Here is a 22718-nt window from a genome sequence, read left to right as displayed (position 1 = left end):
CAAAAAACAAACAAAAACAACTCAGCAACACCAACTTCAGTTAGGAATCCCCTCCATATAAAATTGAGGTGAAACCAGTCACAAGGAACTCATTCCATTAAATATTCAGGAGTGGAACCCTAAGGAATGAAACAAGTTTGTATTGAAAAGTCATAGTGCAGGTTTGACTATCTCTCCCGTGGGAGACAAGTGAATGCTTTGAAATAAACTTTGACAGAATCATAGATCTTAAGCATAAGACAATTTAGAGATAATGATATTGGGTGTTTTGATGGTCTTCATGTTCAAAGATGTGAGTGCTGAATGAACGGTGATGGTGGAGTGTAACTGACCGAAGAAAAAGATGATCAACATGAAATCCCTTTTGCCTCCTCCAAAATCATATAGGTCATTTACATAAGTATTGCATCATTATACCAAATTTTTAATCTTTAAAATAAAACCATTACAAGATAATAACACCATTTTATAGCTCCTGTTAAATGTAACTGTTTTTTATCCTTGCTGATCTGCATATTTAAAACCCAGTCTGAGTGTGATGGGCTGGCTGACCCCTGGATGGCTCCCCAGCTCTCATCTTTGCCTCTGTGTCCCTGAGTCAGAGAATGCTCAGCCAGGTACCTGACTCATACCTGGTGCTCCGTAAACTTCCGAGCACTTCACTCTGTTTCTTGCTGAAGGAATGGGTTGATGACTTTTGATTCCCTTCTATCTCTAATATCGTAGAATTTCCATACTGAGAAATTGTAATTCTGGCAAGTTGATCAATAATTCATATTAATGGGGCAGACATGCTTTTTAAGTTGTGAACTTGATTGAGTTGCAGCCGATGGAACAAAACCAAGCAACAGAGGTTCGATGGTCTTACTTTCCCCTATGATTTCTTGTCCAGACCCCTGTTTAGGGAGCTGATATAGAAGAACACGTATATCATGCACTGAACCATCCTCAGGGCTTTTATAAGGAATCTGACTCTGTCCAAGTTTTGGAATTTCCATACAGCAATCAGCAGTTTCTAGATGAGAGCCTAGGGCCACCTCACTAGGGGATTGTCATGTCTCACTGGGAGCAACTCTAAAAGCCATAGCCGCTTTGGACTAGAAATCATGCGTATGTATGCATGAGTGTGTGACCAACTCTGTTTGCCTAGATGTTTGCAGTGGGATGGGTATGAACCTGCAGCAGTACAAATGTTTGAGCCAAGGTCAAAGTGTGTTGCTTTAAGGACAGCATTTTAATTTAGTTTGACTTCTGTTGGCTAGTCATCTTCAATTCATGTTCATCCATTTGCCCAGGTGCTGGTACCATTTTCATATAGCAGCATGGCCCAAACCTTTCATGATTTTCACGGCTTCACGTTGCATCTCCTCTAGGCCTAGACCATGAATTCAGAAGTCAGTTTTGTACCATAATAAAGACTCTAATATTATTTTCATTTCTTAAGACTCATCCCTCATCTTCTGTGAGGGTTTTCCTGACCCACCTGAGTTAAAATGACTTTTCTCTTTATTATTCCCTCTATACATCACATACCACAGAAATTATAGCACTAAGTTGGTTTTCTGACTTGTTGAGAAGTCCTCTGAGATCAAGGCTTGCTCTTTCTTTCTTCCTTCCTGCCTCCCTCCCTTCCTTCCTTCCTTCCTTCTTTCCTTTCAGATTTTATTTATTTGAGAGCCAGAGAGATAGTGAGAGAGAGAGAGAGAGAGAGAGAGAGAGAGATATCATGGGGGGAGGGGAGAGGGAGGAGCAGGCTCCCTGCTTGGGACTTGATCCCAGGATCCAGACTCGATCCCAGGACCCTGGGATCATGACCTGAGCCTAGGGCAGATGCTTAACCCACTGAGCCACCCAGGCTCCCGAGGGCTGTCTGTTTCTTTTTCTTGAATCTTGAATTGCCTAAATCTAGATGGTAAACAAACAAATGTGTACAAGTACACAAATAAATGTAGTAATTCAGTCATTTGTTTCATCAACAAATATTGACTGCATGTTCATCTTTTACCAGTCTAGAAGTGCTCAGAGTTGGGGATGTTATGAAGGAATTACAACCAAGCAGTGGAAGCACATTAGATGGACAATTAAATAGATACTAATAATTTACTGTCATGTGGAAGGAAAGCACTGGGTGTTATGTGAACATTTCACCAATATCAGGGAGGTCGGGAGAGTATCACAGAGGAAGCACTTTCCAACCAAATCTGAAGTTTAATTTTTTTTTTAAGATTTTATTTATTCATTTGAGAGAGAGGAGGGAGCATAAGAAGGGGGTGGGGCAGAGAGAGAGGGAGAGGGAAAAGCAGACTCCCTGCTGAGCATGGAGCCCTGACTAGGAGACTCGATCCCAGGACCCCGAGATCATGACCTGAGCTGAAGGCAGACCCCTAACCCACTGAGCCATCCAGGTGCCCCAAGTTTAATATGTTTTGGAATGAAAGCTATTAAAAAAGGTCATGCATTCTGTAGGAATTTCTAGTTGAGCATTGATTATGTGTCAGGTACTAAGGATATAATAAGGAACAAGTCAGAACCCGTTGCATGTGGGTTTCATGAAGCTCTCAGTCTGAAGACTTATTGAGATGATTCTTTGTTTCCCTCATGATGTTGTTTAACTCCAGCCGGTACTTGGTTTTGCAGCAAGAGTATGCTTTTAATTCATATAAGTGGCATCTCTTTTATATAATTTGCACTTGGCTAACTTGTGTTTAAGTTCAGGCCATCCTTTGTACATGAGCCTGGTTTTTCCACTCTTAAGTAAACTACCCTAACTACATCCGTTGAGTTTTTTTTCATCATTAGATCTACTTATTCTTGCAAACATCTGGATTTCTTTTCGTTCTCATAATGTTGTCTAAATACTGGATAAACTCACTCATTTTGGTATCATAAGACAATTTAACAACTGTCCCCCATTTTGCTTCGTAGATACTTAGGAAAATGTATTCAAACTCTGCAATATGTTTCTGCTTACGATCTTTGCAAATTCTTAGCACAATTTCCACATCAAGGAGTTCAGTAAACACTAGAATATGACAATACATCAACAATCTGATTCTGTATTTGTATCTTCTGTATAGTACATTCTATAATTGAAAACTAACACAGAGAAAACTGGGAGATCGTAAAAAAGTAATCTACCTACCCAAACTTTTCAACTCACAGTTTTTAGACATTTTCTGTTCTTTGGATTCATAATAGTATTATTCACAAAGTCCCCAAACAGCAGTCTGTGAGCAGGCAAGTTTGGATATCTTTCCTTCCCCAACACAAGTGAGAGAGCTCTCCATGCTCCCTCCCTAAATATATTTCCTAGCAGCCCCTCCATACCAACTGTGAGGATCTCTTTTACTCTAATAACACTGCACTATCTCTTTTATTCTAATAACACTGTACTATCCACGCCATGATATTCCATCATTCTGCCCTTCCCCTACTGATGGCCATCAGCTTCTTTCTCTTTATTTACTTGTTTGCTTGATTTACTATTTACAGATGTTGCTTCGATAAGCATATACACATTCTTGCTGACATGTATGATTATATGAATGGGATAAATTCCCCAAAATGGGATTGCGGAGTAAAGGGAACATGTATGTCACATTTTGATGGATCTTGCCAGTATGCCCTCCACAGAGGTAATTCCAGTTCACACCGCTGTTAGCAGCAGGGATGGAGAGGATCTCTGTTTAAATACTTTATCTTTACTAATGTGACTTGTGAAACAAGCAAACTGGTATTTCATTGACATTTTAATTAGCATTTCTATAATCATGAGCATCCTTTCCTATGTTTATACATCATTTGTATTTATTTTTCTGTGAATTATCTTTGTATTTCCTTGGCTCTTTTGTCATTTGGTTTGAAAGCAGCTCATCTTAATAAGAAAATTAGTCCTTTGACTTAAGTGTTGCAGATAGTTCCTCATTTTGACTTTGTGGGTGGTAATTTTTTTTTTCTTTTGTCGTACAGAAGTTTAAAATTATTTATTTTCAGTTTTGTCAGTGCCTTCCCTTGTAAGTAACAGATTTTGTGTCTGACATTTAGCAAACTTTTTTTTTCTTTTCTGATCATTCTTATTAGTTTTTAGTTTTGTCTGTCCCATTAAACTGGCTGCAGGGTCTTGTCTAGTCCCCTCCCATCCCTGTTTCCCCAGAGCGAAACCACATTTCTAGAAATATAGTAGGTGCTCAGCAAACATTGAGTTAGTGGGTCCGTATATATGGTGGTTAAGATCATGGCTGTTAAACCAGACACCGTGGGTTGAAATTCTAGTCTGGTTGACCTTGGGCAAGTGATGATATCACTTTGGATGATAGTTTCTCTATCTGTAAGTGAGGGTAATAATAGTATCTAATTTATAGAGTTTTATGAGAATTGAGAGTTAATTCATGTAAGCGCTTAGAATAGTATCTGGTAAATAAGAAGTACCTAGTCAATGTTTTTAATCTTACTCTCGAAGGTTTTCTGTCTTGCGAGGAAGCTCTTCCTCCCATGGTATACAACTGTTTTCTGTTCTAAAAAATTCTTTTTTGGTGTGGTTTAGGAGTAGGGATTTCTCTGGAGCTGCACACAACCTTTTCAGAGGTCTCTCTTGGGTGGGTTCTTTGCAGATGTCTTTGCTAGGTTCAGTGTCATGGCTAGCCCCTTCACACTGGCTGAATTAGTGCCTGGTTCCAAGCTGCATTTTATGCGTTGTTAATGTAGACAGAGTTCTGAAAGAAAAATTCCTGTAGAAATTCCAATTAAAAGATAATGGAAACATAAAGTGGAGCTAATTAATTTTAGAGCCTCTGCCATCTTTTTGGTAAGTCAGGTCTGTGTTTTTGAGGTTCTTTGCAAAAGGGCCAATGCTAATTTACAAAGGTAGGCTAATTATTCTTGGGAGAGGAACTAGAGACAAATAATTCACGTATCATTATGAAGGTTTAATCATAGTAGATTTATTAATAATCCTTAAATTAAAACGGTAAATCTAGGTTTGCATTTACATAGGAATTAGCCGAACAAGGGGATGCTTTTCTACATCACCATACTCATCAGTGCATTTATCTAGAAGCATTTTCTTCAAGCCTTCAGAGTGGAATCCAGCGTTGTCTGGAAGCACTTGCGAGTACAGAGTGTGAAGATGGAAGGAGGACACAGGACTGCCACTGCTGTTAACTACCAGTCCGTGTCTGGCTGTGGCTAGCCACGGCTTTCATTTTATGTGAAATCAAAAATGCCCCTTATTTGGGGGCAGATCGTCTGAAATTTCTTTCCTTTTAACTTCTCCTCCATTCTATTCTGCGGTAAATCCTAATGGTTCATTTTGCTTTATTTTTATTTCCGTGGCCTCCCCTGGCTCGTTTGGTCACTAGCTCTACTGCGTTTAGTTCATGAAATTCTCCAGTCCCCACTGCAGGGTCACTGGGCTCCAGGGGTCCCTTCGGGCTGGAGAAACCCAGCCACCGGCCGCTGGTTGACCTGCACACTCATCTGTCCGTCTGCTGATGCTCTCTGTGGCTGCTCGTCTCTTCTTATTGTCATAAAATTGTCACTGTCATAAAGTTGCCTTTCTATTCTGACCAAGCCTGAAACCTTAATATATCCAATCAGATGACTTTCACATAGCCATTTATATTTTTTTCCCTTCAACCTTAATGCTAAATGAAGTGAGAGAAATAGTAATGAAATTCAGAGTGGGGAGAGTCAAGAGGATTGTACGAGGACGCTTTTAATGAGTGGAATATCCTTAAATGGATAGTGAGTGACAAAAGAAATTCCACTTCGAGATCATTTAAAATAGATGTTCTAGAAGATGCGTTAGGAAGGGTGTTTTGTTTGGGCTGAGAGTCTCAGGGAAGAGTTAAGGAGCAAGCAAGGTGCAGAGTGTTCCGAGGGGTCAAGATTTAGGGCCCCCATCTCCCTGTTACCTCCGAGACCCAGACCCAAGAGCATTAGTGCCTCATTCCAAGTCACACTAGGACATTGTGATGCAAAGAGGGGAGAATCATAGTCTTTTGATTTCTAGTTTTACGAATTGCCTTTCCCAGGTATACACATTCTGAACTGTGGAAGGAAAAGTGACTTTCCCTGCCTCTCACAAAAGCCCAAATCTGGGCCTCGCTGCTCTGGGAGATGACCTTCCGTACTCAAGTTTTAGCTGTCAGGGTCTCAGGCTTTTGGTCCTGGGGGTACAAGCAACATGTTCCAGTGAGTTGACCCTAGGGACCCAGTCCCGACAGGCCTGTGTTTGAATCCTGCATATTGCTGAACCTTTGTAACCCTCATTTTTCTTACCAATAAAATGACAAGAATCTACTGCACAAGATTGTTGTATCTGGGGTGCCTGGGTGGCTCCGTGGGTTAAAGCCTCTGCTTTCAGCTCAGGTCATAATCCCAGCGTCCTGGGATGGAGCCCCACGTTGGGCTCTCTGCTTGGCGGGGAGCCGGCTTCCCCCCCACCCCGCCCCCGCCTGCCTCTCTGCCTATTTGTGATCTCTGTCTGTCAAATAAATAAATAAAATCTTAAAAAAAAAAAAACAACAGATTGTTGTATCAGGTACCAAAAGTAAGGTACCCAACATGTATCTGGCTATAAGCAAGTTAGTAACTAGTCGTAGCCTTTTATTATGGAAGAAATTCATGGGGCAGTTGAGGAAGCACGCACGTTTTATCCTCTGTTTCCCTCTTCTGCAAAGTACTGAGGGGTGATATAGTTCTGCAGGCTCTTTGTGTCCTGCAGAACGTATTTCCCCTTCTGGAGACAGCCTGGGAGAAATTGTGTGAATTTTTATATTAAACTTTTAGGAACCATTCTCTACAATAAAAGGCGGGCAATGGATGTGAGCTCAATATTTATGGCAAATACTTTGCATTTGGGAATCTCTTTAATGTTCCCAAAAAGGCTGTGTATTTGTTTCATTTGATCTGAAGTGCATCTTACGTTGGTTATTATTATTCCCATTTTATAGGTGAGGAAAGCGAGGCCAATAAGCATCCAATCCAATAAGCATGGCTGACGTAGAAAAAGAATGTAGACTTCTGGACTTGAAAATGGACAGTCTTCAGTCTCACAGTTTTCAAATAGGAGAGGCCAGGACCAATCTTAAGCCAAATCAGGAGGTGGACATAATTAATCCTCTGGCCCCCACATTTCTCCTCTGCTGTTCCCTTTTTCTTAAACATCGAGACCTCAGTTCCCTCCCCTATTCCACCTCCCCAGAGAAAGTTACTTCTACAAGAAAAAAAAAATTATTAGTCAGTTATACCTGAAAGAGAATTAAAAGCAGTGGAAACCTGACAAATCCCTAATTGTGTGATTAAAGGCTTTGGCTGCTGATAAAAGCATTGCATGCCTCAGAAAGCTGATCTGGGAGGTCTTGGAGAGGAGGCGGTGCTGGGCTGCTGGTGCAAGAGATCCAGGAGCGTTTTCCCATTGCTGGTAAAATCTCAGCAGAAAGACATCCTCCCAGAAGCTGAGGAGACCTTCAAAGGTCTTCCTTGGGATAGATACTTTGACTCAAATGTCAGGAGATTGGCTAAGGTGGAGCCCACCAGTCTGAGTGATAGGGGAAAATGAGGGATGGTTGTGCCTGCAAAATTATAGCAGTGGATCTGACTTGGGGTTGAATAGGCTCCTGGTAACGTCGCATTAGCTGTTTCAAATACACTGTGTGGAGAAGCAAATTCCGATTTCCAGCTGGTACGTTACCTTCTTTAAGCAATGTCTGTTTTCTTTGAAATATGCTACTTTTTTTCGCACACATTTTCTTTGTGCTATGAAGAGATGGACACAACTGTTGGGGACGGGCTGCCCCAAGGACTGGTGGGACATTGGTGTCATCTGTGGAAGGACTTGGGCATGACATTCCCGAAAAAAACCGACTTCAATTCTGATGTCTTCTGTATGGCATTTCAGAGTTGGCACTTACTTTTTTTATTTTTATTTTTTGGATAGTGTTGGCTGAAAAGGAAGTTCAAAAGCATTGGATTTTTTGAAATTAAAAGCAGCAGTAGTAGAATTGATTACATTAGATCCCTTGTTATGCTTTTCAGAAAATAGGATGAGCTATGGCCCTTCTAGTTCACCATCTGAGAACATGCATGCTACTTCCCCATGTGTATTTACTGAAAATTATGTTTGTGAAATGTATATATATATATATATATATATATATGTATATATATATACACACACACACACACACACACACATATATATGCACACACAGATATATGTATATTTGCTTATTAAATCACATGGTGAAAAAGCAAAATGACTAAATATGGGTGCTTGTTTATCAGCCATTCTCCCTAATGATTGATTGATTTAGTTAATTACACTTCATACATGTTTGGAGATTATCTGATAATATATCCTCATTTAAAGTATGTTTATATATAACACAAATACTGTATTTACATATATACCTATTACAATACACATATTACAATATACATATATTTAATATATGCTCACATTATCTTGACAGGTCAGGATTGAAACAATATAAGTGGGAACATATTTCCACAAATGACTATTAATTTATAGTTACTAAGATAATGGCATACACGTTCACTTTCAGTTCTAGCTGGGTAGCTCTGTAAATTGTGTATTGATTATGCTAATGGCATTGGTGTCTTTATTACTTGTCTGCAGATACATGCAGATTGAATGCACATTTGGCAAGGTTGTCATTCTGTAGGGAAAAAATGCATTTTTAAAATCTGGTTTTTGGAGAGATTGAGTTAAAACTAAAGAAAAACATTAATTAAACACATATGGAAACTTAAGAAATTGTGTTCTAAGAAATGAAGAGTGCAGTTAAAAAGTTAAAAATGATGCTGTTATATTTCCTTTGTGTCATATTCATTAAGGGAAGTCTTGCAGAAATGGTATTCATTCAATAATGATCTATTTTTATAGTTTATTTTTGGTTGTGTTGCTTTTCTTGTTTTGTTTATCAGGCCAAAAGAACCCTAGACATTTAGGGTTGCATGTATTTTGAAATTTATTAGCCCAACTAGAGGAGAACAGAATGAATTTCTTTTTTTCCAATTATACATAAATTTTCTTGTATTTTGTAATAGCTCATAATTCATAAATCATAGCCCCACATTTTGCTCTGATCTTTCATTATACAAACATGTATCTATTTGGTAGGATTTTTCTCTCTCCTTTTTGTTCTTTTCCTGAGCCATCATGGTACCAACACAGTGGTTTAGAAACCTCTTTCTTATCTTCCTGAATGGGATCACTTCTTAGAAAGTGGGCCTTCCACTTTCAACTAAGAAAGTTTAAAAAGAAAATTAAAAAAAAACTTAAATAATTTGTTTTCAAAGCATTTTCTACTTTATTGTGATTACAGTTGGATTCCCCAATTTGAGAACCAATAAGAGCTGCTAAAGGGAAAAGAGAAAAACAACAGCAACAACAAAATTTTCATATTCCTGGGTGATATGAGTGCATTTAATAGGACATATTATTAAAGTTCTCAAATTTTGTCTTTAATTCACAATCTTGAGACAAATCCAGTTGTCCTGGTCTTTCAAATACAACATTTAAAATTTAGAAGAGGACCTTCCCACATTAAAAAAAAGAAAAAGAAAAGAAAAAGCAAAGTCACTAATCAAGAGAATTGAGTGATAGTATTAGATTGATTTTTGTGAATGTGAATTTTGTGAATTATCCTCTCAAAAACGTAAAGATGAGCATTGCTACATTGCGACAAGCGAGTGTTTCTTGTTCAAAACAAAACACTTTCTCCCTAAGCCAGGGTTTCAGTAATTGTTGAGACCTTTAACTTTAAGTGTGGAATTCAGAAATACTGTTACAATTGGATTGGTGTTATCTAAAATAGCTAAAGTAATAAGAACAGTTGGTAGAAGTATCAGGGAGTATGATGTCTGGAATACAAAGGCTTTTTGCCCCAGGTTTTCTTTGGCTGGGGTGGAGTGAATGCTTCTAGGCGACAGCTTATTGCTACATTTAAAAAGGAAGTAAGCAGACCCTTTCCCAAACATCCAAATGTCTAGCTCCTAGGTTCAAGTATGTTTCATTTGTGATTATAGTTGTCCGAAGAAACGTTTTACAGTATTTCTGAAAAAAGAGACGTTAGAGTCAATCGCTGTTTTTATTTTTAGTCAAATTTTGGATTTGTTTTCCCTTGGCTGTGTGTATGTTCGCAATGCGACTAAAGTAAAGGGAATCTCACTGAAGGTCTAAATCCCCACAGGTGTCATGGGGGCCCCTGCAAATCTCTTGCACTGGATTAAAAAGTTAGCTGGTGGGATTGTGATATTTCTGGCCAGTCTCTCTCCAGTTTTGGCTTTGGTGGGATTATGGATAAAAGGCAAACTGTGGGTGTGAACACAGTGAGAAAAAGTAAGCCATTAACCTCGATTAATACACCTGTTTTAAAACCAAGACCATCTCCAGAAATGGCTCTCCTGCAGCCTGTACCTGGAAGTCATCAGCCAGCTCCCCGCTTTCTTATGGCTACACACAGTGTACAGTCCTGTCTCTGTAGTGACTCCTGTGCCTTTTTTTCCCCCCTGCCATTGACTGTTTGCACTCTATTCCCTCCTTTCCTGCCTCAGGTCATAGCCTCCAGACTGGTTTCCCTGCTTCCAGATCTGGTACCCTAACAACCTTCCCTCTGCATTTCCAGTGGGGTATCTTTCTAAAACGGAAGTGAGATCAGCGCCTCTCTCCTTCAGTCCTCCCGTGACTTCCCCTGGTTCTGAGGTTAGCATGTGAACATTTAGCTCACAGTAGTTCCTTCGTGATCTAGCTGCTTTTCCATCCTCTTCTCTGCCAAGGCTCCCCCCTACCCCCACTCTGTGCAGCACCCCTCATTTCAGTAACACAGAAAAACTGTACTTCCTGGAAGGCATCATGTGGTTTTATGCCTCTGTGTGCCTTTACCAATGTTTCCTTTGTGTGGAGAGCCATTTTCTACTTGTCCTCAGGGCTACCCATCCTTTAAAACTTAGTCCAAGCTGCTCTTTTTTAGGTAAAAATTTCCTGCTCTGCCCTATGTGATTTAAATGCCCTGGTCTGTGGGCCTCTCTGAGTACTTACCCACCTTCTGCACTCATCGATTTACTCATCTGTAAATCCTCCCTCCCCCATGCCTGCACTCATGCTTGCCAGCCCTCTCACATCAAGGCAGATGCAGAAAAATGCTAAGTTTCAAATGACGCACTCGGGTAAATGGGAAGGCAAGAGGACCACAGTGCCATCATCCCAAGCTGTACATGACCGCTTCCAGGGCTGAATGAAAGAATCCCGCAACACCTGACCAGACCCGCTCTTGACCTGCCAGTTGGGAAACTCTGCGGCAGCTTGCAGGCTCCTTGGGACAAGGACCAGGTCTTAGGCTTTACATCTCCAGGGTAAATGCCTTAGCCAAATGCCTCTCGCTGAGCATCAGCGTTTAGTAAACAGTCGTTTGCTGAAGGTGTGACAAGGCAGCCATTGTAATTCAATTTGAAAGTTGAATGACTTTAAGGCAGGAGTGCATTGATAAACACTCTTTATGAAAGTTGTAGTGCTCAGATTGCTTTAATCTAAATTGTATGTTCAGGATAAAGAGGGGTGAAGTGGAAGAAGAAGTAGAAATTGGAGTAGGATTCTGATCAGAAGGGGAGAAAGTTTTTTTTTGGTTCCAAAGAGTGTGTATATGGTTCTCTGTGTGTGTGTGTTGTTTTTGTTGTTGTTGTTGTTGTTGTTTTCAATCTCTCCCAAGGTGAATTTTTCCCCACTTAGCATTTTCCTGCAAGGGATTCCATTGTAGATAGAAGAGTTGTAATAAATTCATGTTTGGCATGTTCTCCTTGATTATAGTGCATCTGTGATATTTCTCTTTGGTCTTCAAGGACCTCGATAGACCTGTAGAACAGTCAAGCAACACCGCGGAAATTCTAAATTCAACAGCGTGATTTTGTTTAATAGAGAGATCATTTTTTTCTGTCTGGGAAGATTTTATAGACAAAGCAAAGAGCAAGTACATACATAGAAAGGGTTTTTTTTTTTTTTTTTTAAATGTAAGACAGTTTAATAACTTTCAGAGAATAGAGTGGTTGCAAATAAATGTTGCAGGAAAAGTAAAAAGCACATTTTTCTCCTTGGCCGCATGAGCTCTTCAGACCTGTTGGTGCCTGACAGGCGCTGGTGCTGGCCGGCGCTGTCCTGCCAGGCTGAGGACTGGGTTTTGGGTGTGCATCCTTGGCTACCTCACTGATTTCTTTTGTTTTTGTTTTGTTTTGTTTGTTTACCTTTTCTTGACAGTAGAAAAAAAAAAACGAGGCAGCAGACCAGCAGGCGGGGGTGGGCCAGACGGCTGCACAGTCTGGCAATGCTACATTCCTTCATTACAGCCTGCTTGCCATTTTATAACAGTGTGCGATTTATTCTCCCTAAATCTGTTTTCATCTTATGGGATTTCAAGTTAGAATGCATAGCTAGAGCCCAGAAAGCACAAAATAATGATCCCGCCCTTTGGTTTTTGAAAACTAGGAAGGCTTTCTGCTCCCTGTTTAACTCTTTGTAGCCTGAAGGTAACTTTTCCTCTGTTCTTAAAAAGTGTCAAGATACTTCAGTGAATGTAGTTTGAATCTGCTTATACTGGAGGAATGATTCTGGACATGGTTTGCCTTAAACAGAGAACATTTGGTTTTTCTTTTTCGGCATGGGGCTTCCAACCATGCCAGTAAACCCTAGAGCTAGCTGTCCGTACAGATGTGAACTTTAAAAACAACATTAGATGGTTGATGATTATTTGATAGAAGACGGCTGTCAACCTGGGGTCCATCATTTATAGTGATTTGGGGGACTTGAGTGGGAGTTGCATTTGTATCAATTATTTGTTTACTTATTCATCACAGAGTTTCTGAGAATGAGACACCAAGTTATAATGCTCTTTTAAGTTTTAGACAAAATCCTTAGAAGAAAACAGAGGCAGCTTTCTCGTGACAAAAATAGTGTATTTTTACTAGCCCACTAGTAGTGTAGTGTTGGGCCCACTTTTTCTTGAACGTTTACTTTTTTTCATAGTTTTGGGTAATTAAGATCCAGGAGGTCACGGTCATCCCAGTGCAGCCAAGAAGTGTCTGTTTCTGTTTTTTGGTTTTTTTTTTTTTTAGGCAGTATGCACTTTTTAGTTGGCGATTTCTTGAACTTACTGGCATCGTGTGACTTGATTTAAGATTGAGTAATTCATGCCATGGTTGTTTAATTTGGTGAAAAGCTGGCTATGACCAGAGAGCAGACTGTTAGGAAACGGTCATGTTTTAAGTTTGCGTGCGTGTATAAGTGGAGTATTTTGGGTTCATTCATCTCTTGCCAATCTTCATTGTTAAGTAATCATCTTGCATTCATATTTACATCATCTTCAGAATTCTGTATTTCTGCCACTCGTAAAAACTGACTCGGGTTGGTAAGGTAGAGCTTCCTGCTTGGAATTCATCAGGAAAAGCCTCCTTTATATCTCCTGCAAGAAGGACCGAGGGCCTGCACTGTGTACTGGCTGCCAGAAGTTTTTATAGTAATACTTTGTATCTAGGCTCTGGCTCTTACCATTCAATGTGCTTTTTATAGAGTACCAAGTTATAAATGTCGTGCAGCTACGGCATATTAATCTTACTGCAAAGATTTAATGAGGCAGTTGTTTTGCGATGGACACTAGTGGGAGAAGGGAGCGACAGAGTTTTACTTTACCACTGAGCTGCAGAAATATTCCTTGCCTGGTAATAATTATAACCACATGATCTCTTAGTTTTTCTTTCTTTTGCCAGTGCTTTTCCATGCAAAAGTGGCTTGGAAGGAGGTCCATTTCTAGGCAGTGAAATGGGTTGGAAATTGGGCTGTTTTCTCAGTGGTTTGACATTTTAGCTTTGATCAGGCATGGGATCCTTGTTGCACAGAGAGAAATATGTAAGATGAGTTTCAAGAATACAGATAGTCTTTGCCAGTCCACTGAGATGGCTTTTAGATATTCATTACTTTGACTTGACTTTTATATAGGTTATAAAAAGTAAATGTGGTGAAACCTCATTTTTACATGGACAGAATAGAATTTCTGCTGGTTGGCCTTAAACTGATCCCGCACTTGAAATTAATTGAAGTCCATGGGTTTATTGCCTCCAACACTTTTAAGCCAGTGCAATTTTTCATTTTCCCCAAAGTTGAAATTTTATTAAACCAAGTTATAGCAATAACAACCCTATGAAGGGGAGGATGAGAAGGAAAGCACCACCTGCCAGAGAGCATAATAAGGGGAAAAACATACTTCTTTTGAGTTTCCATTTATAAGTAAAGTTAACAAAATTGGAAACAGAGAGCTGCCATTTATTTTTTGTAATAATAATTGTGTCTTTGTTCCAAAATTAAGTCTTTTATCCAGGTTAGAACACTATCCATGCAGGGCTTCACAGCAACCTTTAGAAGGGATGAGCTGGAAAGTAGATGGTGCCTTGAGCTCAGTAGTGATGGACGTCACAGGTCTGAGTGGCGTCCTTTAGGTCAAAGGACAGAGAGTCCTGCCTGCAGCTGGGATGGGGTTTGCGGTTGTAGTGCAGGGGATCTGTGGATATTTAAAAATTACTGCCCCTCAGGGGAGTTGGGAGCACAACAATTGAGTTGAAAGAACAGTTGTCTTTCTTGAAGTGGTGTTGGGAGAAGGGTAGTTCTTACAGGCATGAACCTTGTATTTATAACCCCTTAGGTTGAAGTCAGAGACTTGAGTGGCTCGCGGAGTAATACAATTATTTTTTATGATTGGATCTCAAAGGACTTTATAAAAACTACATAACTAAGGCCATGTGCAATTATTGAAGTGTAGCCACCTGTGGGAAAGAAATAGTCGACCATGTAAGCTTTCCAGAATCTTCCTTACATCAACTGACTTTAGGAACGGAGCCCCCTAACACAAATAAACATCTTTTGAATGGGCGAGAAATAATTCTTCATGGGAGTGGAGGTTGGGAAGAAAAACCTACTCGCAGAGAGAGAGAGCGAGAGAGAGAGAGAGAGAGAGAGACTGAGATCCTAGCACTCGTTACGCCAAGGCATCATAGGCTATAATCCCACCCCACCCCCCCAGAGGGTCCCTCTTAAGTGGTGACCTAAAAACAAATTCGCCAGTTGGCTGGAGCCTGCATCCTAAAGTTGCAGCAGAAGTGAATAAGCTTGACTGACTTCAGTCCCTAAAGGGTTCTATCTGTAAATGCAGAAGTGGAAGCAAAAACATTTTTTATTAGTCTTAAAATGACCCTTATTTTAATAACTAGCCACAGTGTCAGAAGCACGGACTGGAGTCATCCTTTAGCTTTGAAGAGTTCAAGCATCATGCATGCATTCCTATTTGTTTGATATTTTTGATACTGGATTCGCATAAAGTGTCCATATTCTTGAATAATAAGGGAGGTGAGTTTTTTTTAACCATTTTTCTCTGCGTGCTACTGAAAGTATTCAGAGTGTCTTATTTAAAAACAAACAGGCCTGCAAACTTGATGCATAGCATTTAAATAATCGTATTAAAATTCAGACCTAGCCCCCACATTTCCCTCAGCGCTATCAGTTTTATGAGAAACTGGAATCTCATGCTAAACAAGGGAGAATATTCAGCATGTGCCGACTGCCTTCCAACAAGTGCTTAGTGGTGTGAGGGCCAGTCTGCCGGAATTGGGATGGTTATTTATTTTCTGGACTTTCTTTCTAATTTGGCAGTATTTTAGCACGTAGTTTTAGTTTGTTGGAGATCTTTGAACCACTGCCTGTTTGTTGTGTCTGTAGCTCTACATGAAACCTCTGAAACCAGCAAAGTCAAATGTGATGGGATCATCGTGCCAATTTTGGGAAATGTAGGTATGTAGGTACTTTTTAATTCGGTGGTACACGATCTGTTCCTGTTTATAGCAAAAATACCAGTTGAAGGACTTTTTATGTACGTTCTGCTTCCCCCTCACTCTTCTCCCTTTTTATCATCACTAAATAATATTTACTAAGCCCTCACCTGGCCACAGTGCTATGCTGAGCAAAGTACAAGACACACAGAAAAGATCCTGTGATCACTCCCCCGGGAATGAGCAGCCAAACCCCCAGTCTATTGAAACGGGCACTGTGTAGAGCATGGAGATAATAATTTTCCAGATGGCAAATCAACCCAAATTACCAATTCACTTAAACACTATGTTCTTTAAAAACGAATCAAACAAACAGAATACTCGTTCTTTGAGATGAGAACCCTGCTTTGTTCATGAACCCAAGAGATTATTATATATGTTGAAGTGGAAGTTGATTTTGGCATACGTGAATCATCTGAAGGGTGGTGATAGAGTTAAGTTTATTGCAGACATGAAGAAAGGCTTTAGAACAACTGCCAGCCAAAAGGGGACCATAGTGACTTGTAAGGAGTAGGGTTTGTAGATGTGTGTTACACGCTGTGCAGCAGAGAGCATTTCCAGACGGGAGGATGGTGGTGTGGTGGCACTTACAGACTTTTCTAAGAAATCTGGGCTAATTTTGATTCTGTGAATTCTTGATTTTAACATTTCAAATTTTATCTCCCCATATGAAAAAAAAATTGACTACAGATACTGCGTTACATATTTCTTAGGTATCTTGATACAACTCTTTTATAACCATTTTATTGACTATATTTTGAGACATAATTTTTATATTTCTGACATCGGAGGACTTTTCGCTGTTAGAAATTAATGTCCCATAAATTATGTCACCAATTATATTACCCGATTTCCCCTAAAGAGGCATATTCTCTCTTTCTCTTCCTTTCCCACCTTTGCTTTCCTGTGAAGAAGACAGGTGCCACCAAGATGTTTGGGGGCACGTCTCTAAGTTGAGTCAAAGACTGCACATAGAGTCAAAAAGTATTTAAAGTATGTATAGAGCTCTAAGTAAAAATGTTACGTGTGTTTTACTCTCTTACTCCCCGTTGCTATTTGTGTATGATTCTTAGGGGTAGGCTAGAACTATTTGTAGTTTTCCTGCCACCTTAGCTTTTTGACATTGGTAATGCTGGTGTAAGTCGTTGACTTGATAGTAATTTATAATTGCTCCTCGTATGTATTGCTTTTTTTGGGTGATTGCTTGTTTGAAAACAGGAGACATGCCAATATATTTACACTTGAATCCGTGTTTGTAAGAATGGTTTGCTGCATGGTAGAGCTTATTTTGCTATCGCTGTCTAACAAATAATGGGGTAACTGTGTGTTTTGACCGGTTTGTAAGTAAAGGTCAATTTCGTGCCTATGGTAATTAGCTTAGCTTATTCTAGACTTTTGGCTAATTCAGGTAATTTCCCGTGAAACAGTATATTTAGCAGAAAGGGAATTCATTCTTAAGCACAGTGGTTTTTTCCCTTTACATCGGAGACTTTAATTTTAAAAATGATTTATCTCTACCTTTTAAGCAATAGCGCCTAAAAGGCTCTGAAAAATGGCAAAGTTCACCTGAAAGGTGGACGGATAAGTTATTTGAAGGAAGCGATGAGAAGAGGCCTGCGTGGTGGAGGAAAGGCAAAGCTTCAGCCATCCTGAAGCGACACCTCTTAGGGAAGACTCACTTTTGGTTCCTACAGAATAAAATCTGCCCTAAGCCCTCCTTCTGCAGCTTCGAGGAAAATGGTGCTTCTGTTTTTGGTAGCAAGAAGATTAAACGTTACTTGAAAAGAACCCGTCTTTAAATCCCATACTTACAGTCTTGATTTTCTTTCAGACCCCAACTGTAAACTTGAAGACAAGGTTGAAGATGGAGAGGCACTAGACTGTAAGAAGAGGCCGGAAGACGGAGAGGAGCTGGAAGACGAGGCTGTGCACAGCTGTGACAGCTGCCTCCAGGTGTTTGAGTCACTGAGCGACATCACCGAACACAAGATTAATCAATGTCAGTTGACAGGTAAACAATACTTATCACTTCTTGTCTTCGCACACTGTTCTATTTCTGATTTTTTCAGTTTGTACTTTTTCTTTCTCTCTCTCCCCATTGTTTTACTCCCACACCGGAACACATAGGTACGTCTAGAAGTGCTTTAGGAAGAATTCTAAGATGGCGGTTTGTGGCAAACTCAGCGTCATGGTCCGTAGAGTATGAATTGTACCTGGTTTTCATAGCTAGTGGGTATTTTTCCTTCCTCCCTTCTTTCCTTCTTGAATCCAGAATCTAACATGATGGTTATAATAAAGTTAAAAAAAAAAAAAGAAGAAACTTTTGAATATTTTTTCAAAGAAATGTAGTGTGTATTATTAACTTATTTTGATGTAAATATCACTTCCTCAGGGGAACTTTGCTTGATGCCTCTGTGCCTGAGTTTGGTGCCTTTTTGTGTTCCCACAAAGTACCCCCCACCCATTACATCTTAACAGTTTCCACTCCATGTGTTCACTTCCCCCTATCCCTCTTTAGACTCCGAGCTCACGGATGGCAGAAACTGTGTCTTATTTGTCATTGTATTCCCTGAGCCTGGCCCACAGTAGATTCCCACAAAGGTATGGCCGCTATTCTGCTATGCAGTTCATGGGATGGATCTGATTTAAAATAACAAGAAGCGTGACGACGTGTTCAGTTTAACGGTTGAATAAAACTAACACTCAGTTTGCCAAATTTCTACCTTCCTTAGAAACATAGCCTACAAGAACAGACTATATCAGGCTGAGTGGGACATTTTAGGTAGATACATTTTTTTAGATTCCTGTCATTTTTTTCCTTCTATTTGAAGCTGACATTCTCTGGCTGCCTCCCTCCCTTCCTTCCTTCCTTCCTTCTTTCCTTTCAGATTTTATTTATTTGAGAGCCAGAGAGATAGTGAGAGAGAGAGAGAGAGAGAGAGAGAGAGAGATATCATGGGGGGAGGGGAGAGGGAGGAGCAGGCTCCCTGCTTGGGACTTGATCCCAGGATCCAGACTCGATCCCAGGACCCTGGGATCATGACCTGAGCCTAGGGCAGATGCTTAACCCACTGAGCCACCCAGGCTCCCGAGGGCTGTCTGTTTCTTTTTCTTGAATCTTGAATTGCCTAAATCTAGATGGTAAACAAACAAATGTGTACAAGTACACAAATAAATGTAGTAATTCAGTCATTTGTTTCATCAACAAATATTGACTGCATGTTCATCTTTTACCAGTCTAGAAGTGCTCAGAGTTGGGGATGTTATGAAGGAATTACAACCAAGCAGTGGAAGCACATTAGATGGACAATTAAATAGATACTAATAATTTACTGTCATGTGGAAGGAAAGCACTGGGTGTTATGTGAACATTTCACCAATATCAGGGAGGTCGGGAGAGTATCACAGAGGAAGCACTTTCCAACCAAATCTGAAGTTTAATTTTTTTTTTAAGATTTTATTTATTCATTTGAGAGAGAGGAGGGAGCATAAGAAGGGGGTGGGGCAGAGAGAGAGGGAGAGGGAAAAGCAGACTCCCTGCTGAGCATGGAGCCCTGACTAGGAGACTCGATCCCAGGACCCCGAGATCATGACCTGAGCTGAAGGCAGACCCCTAACCCACTGAGCCATCCAGGTGCCCCAAGTTTAATATGTTTTGGAATGAAAGCTATTAAAAAAGGTCATGCATTCTGTAGGAATTTCTAGTTGAGCATTGATTATGTGTCAGGTACTAAGGATATAATAAGGAACAAGTCAGAACCCGTTGCATGTGGGTTTCATGAAGCTCTCAGTCTGAAGACTTATTGAGATGATTCTTTGTTTCCCTCATGATGTTGTTTAACTCCAGCCGGTACTTGGTTTTGCAGCAAGAGTATGCTTTTAATTCATATAAGTGGCATCTCTTTTATATAATTTGCACTTGGCTAACTTGTGTTTAAGTTCAGGCCATCCTTTGTACATGAGCCTGGTTTTTCCACTCTTAAGTAAACTACCCTAACTACATCCGTTGAGTTTTTTTTCATCATTAGATCTACTTATTCTTGCAAACATCTGGATTTCTTTTCGTTCTCATAATGTTGTCTAAATACTGGATAAACTCACTCATTTTGGTATCATAAGACAATTTAACAACTGTCCCCCATTTTGCTTCGTAGATACTTAGGAAAATGTATTCAAACTCTGCAATATGTTTCTGCTTACGATCTTTGCAAATTCTTAGCACAATTTCCACATCAAGGAGTTCAGTAAACACTAGAATATGACAATACATCAACAATCTGATTCTGTATTTGTATCTTCTGTATAGTACATTCTATAATTGAAAACTAACACAGAGAAAACTGGGAGATCGTAAAAAAGTAATCTACCTACCCAAACTTTTCAACTCACAGTTTTTAGACATTTTCTGTTCTTTGGATTCATAATAGTATTATTCACAAAGTCCCCAAACAGCAGTCTGTGAGCAGGCAAGTTTGGATATCTTTCCTTCCCCAACACAAGTGAGAGAGCTCTCCATGCTCCCTCCCTAAATATATTTCCTAGCAGCCCCTCCATACCAACTGTGAGGATCTCTTTTACTCTAATAACACTGCACTATCTCTTTTATTCTAATAACACTGTACTATCCACGCCATGATATTCCATCATTCTGCCCTTCCCCTACTGATGGCCATCAGCTTCTTTCTCTTTATTTACTTGTTTGCTTGATTTACTATTTACAGATGTTGCTTCGATAAGCATATACACATTCTTGCTGACATGTATGATTATATGAATGGGATAAATTCCCCAAAATGGGATTGCGGAGTAAAGGGAACATGTATGTCACATTTTGATGGATCTTGCCAGTATGCCCTCCACAGAGGTAATTCCAGTTCACACCGCTGTTAGCAGCAGGGATGGAGAGGATCTCTGTTTAAATACTTTATCTTTACTAATGTGACTTGTGAAACAAGCAAACTGGTATTTCATTGACATTTTAATTAGCATTTCTATAATCATGAGCATCCTTTCCTATGTTTATACATCATTTGTATTTATTTTTCTGTGAATTATCTTTGTATTTCCTTGGCTCTTTTGTCATTTGGTTTGAAAGCAGCTCATCTTAATAAGAAAATTAGTCCTTTGACTTAAGTGTTGCAGATAGTTCCTCATTTTGACTTTGTGGGTGGTAATTTTTTTTTTCTTTTGTCGTACAGAAGTTTAAAATTATTTATTTTCAGTTTTGTCAGTGCCTTCCCTTGTAAGTAACAGATTTTGTGTCTGACATTTAGCAAACTTTTTTTTTCTTTTCTGATCATTCTTATTAGTTTTTAGTTTTGTCTGTCCCATTAAACTGGCTGCAGGGTCTTGTCTAGTCCCCTCCCATCCCTGTTTCCCCAGAGCGAAACCACATTTCTAGAAATATAGTAGGTGCTCAGCAAACATTGAGTTAGTGGGTCCGTATATATGGTGGTTAAGATCATGGCTGTTAAACCAGACACCGTGGGTTGAAATTCTAGTCTGGTTGACCTTGGGCAAGTGATGATATCACTTTGGATGATAGTTTCTCTATCTGTAAGTGAGGGTAATAATAGTATCTAATTTATAGAGTTTTATGAGAATTGAGAGTTAATTCATGTAAGCGCTTAGAATAGTATCTGGTAAATAAGAAGTACCTAGTCAATGTTTTTAATCTTACTCTCGAAGGTTTTCTGTCTTGCGAGGAAGCTCTTCCTCCCATGGTATACAACTGTTTTCTGTTCTAAAAAATTCTTTTTTGGTGTGGTTTAGGAGTAGGGATTTCTCTGGAGCTGCACACAACCTTTTCAGAGGTCTCTCTTGGGTGGGTTCTTTGCAGATGTCTTTGCTAGGTTCAGTGTCATGGCTAGCCCCTTCACACTGGCTGAATTAGTGCCTGGTTCCAAGCTGCATTTTATGCGTTGTTAATGTAGACAGAGTTCTGAAAGAAAAATTCCTGTAGAAATTCCAATTAAAAGATAATGGAAACATAAAGTGGAGCTAATTAATTTTAGAGCCTCTGCCATCTTTTTGGTAAGTCAGGTCTGTGTTTTTGAGGTTCTTTGCAAAAGGGCCAATGCTAATTTACAAAGGTAGGCTAATTATTCTTGGGAGAGGAACTAGAGACAAATAATTCACGTATCATTATGAAGGTTTAATCATAGTAGATTTATTAATAATCCTTAAATTAAAACGGTAAATCTAGGTTTGCATTTACATAGGAATTAGCCGAACAAGGGGATGCTTTTCTACATCACCATACTCATCAGTGCATTTATCTAGAAGCATTTTCTTCAAGCCTTCAGAGTGGAATCCAGCGTTGTCTGGAAGCACTTGCGAGTACAGAGTGTGAAGATGGAAGGAGGACACAGGACTGCCACTGCTGTTAACTACCAGTCCGTGTCTGGCTGTGGCTAGCCACGGCTTTCATTTTATGTGAAATCAAAAATGCCCCTTATTTGGGGGCAGATCGTCTGAAATTTCTTTCCTTTTAACTTCTCCTCCATTCTATTCTGCGGTAAATCCTAATGGTTCATTTTGCTTTATTTTTATTTCCGTGGCCTCCCCTGGCTCGTTTGGTCACTAGCTCTACTGCGTTTAGTTCATGAAATTCTCCAGTCCCCACTGCAGGGTCACTGGGCTCCAGGGGTCCCTTCGGGCTGGAGAAACCCAGCCACCGGCCGCTGGTTGACCTGCACACTCATCTGTCCGTCTGCTGATGCTCTCTGTGGCTGCTCGTCTCTTCTTATTGTCATAAAATTGTCACTGTCATAAAGTTGCCTTTCTATTCTGACCAAGCCTGAAACCTTAATATATCCAATCAGATGACT

General features: G+C 39.8%; 1 protein-coding gene across 1 annotated transcript in view; it reads left to right on the top strand.

Moving 5' to 3' along the window:
- Positions 1–22718, top strand: part of LOC111142571 (zinc finger protein 521) — a 291162-nt gene that overhangs the window by 9830 nt on the left and 258614 nt on the right. The window contains exon 2 of the mRNA XM_022495847.1: positions 17720–17899. Coding sequence (XP_022351555.1) covers positions 17720–17899 — 180 coding nt within the window. The remainder of the gene's footprint in view (positions 1–17719; positions 17900–22718) is intronic.

The sequence above is a fragment of the Enhydra lutris genome, unplaced genomic scaffold, assembly GCF_002288905.1.
Source record: "Enhydra lutris kenyoni isolate GAN:26980312 unplaced genomic scaffold, ASM228890v2 scaffoldscaffold8, whole genome shotgun sequence".
NCBI classification, from domain to species: Eukaryota; Metazoa; Chordata; class Mammalia; order Carnivora; family Mustelidae; genus Enhydra; species Enhydra lutris.
The sequence above is the reverse complement of the archived record's forward strand: the minus strand, read 5'-3'. Positions and strand labels throughout refer to the sequence as shown.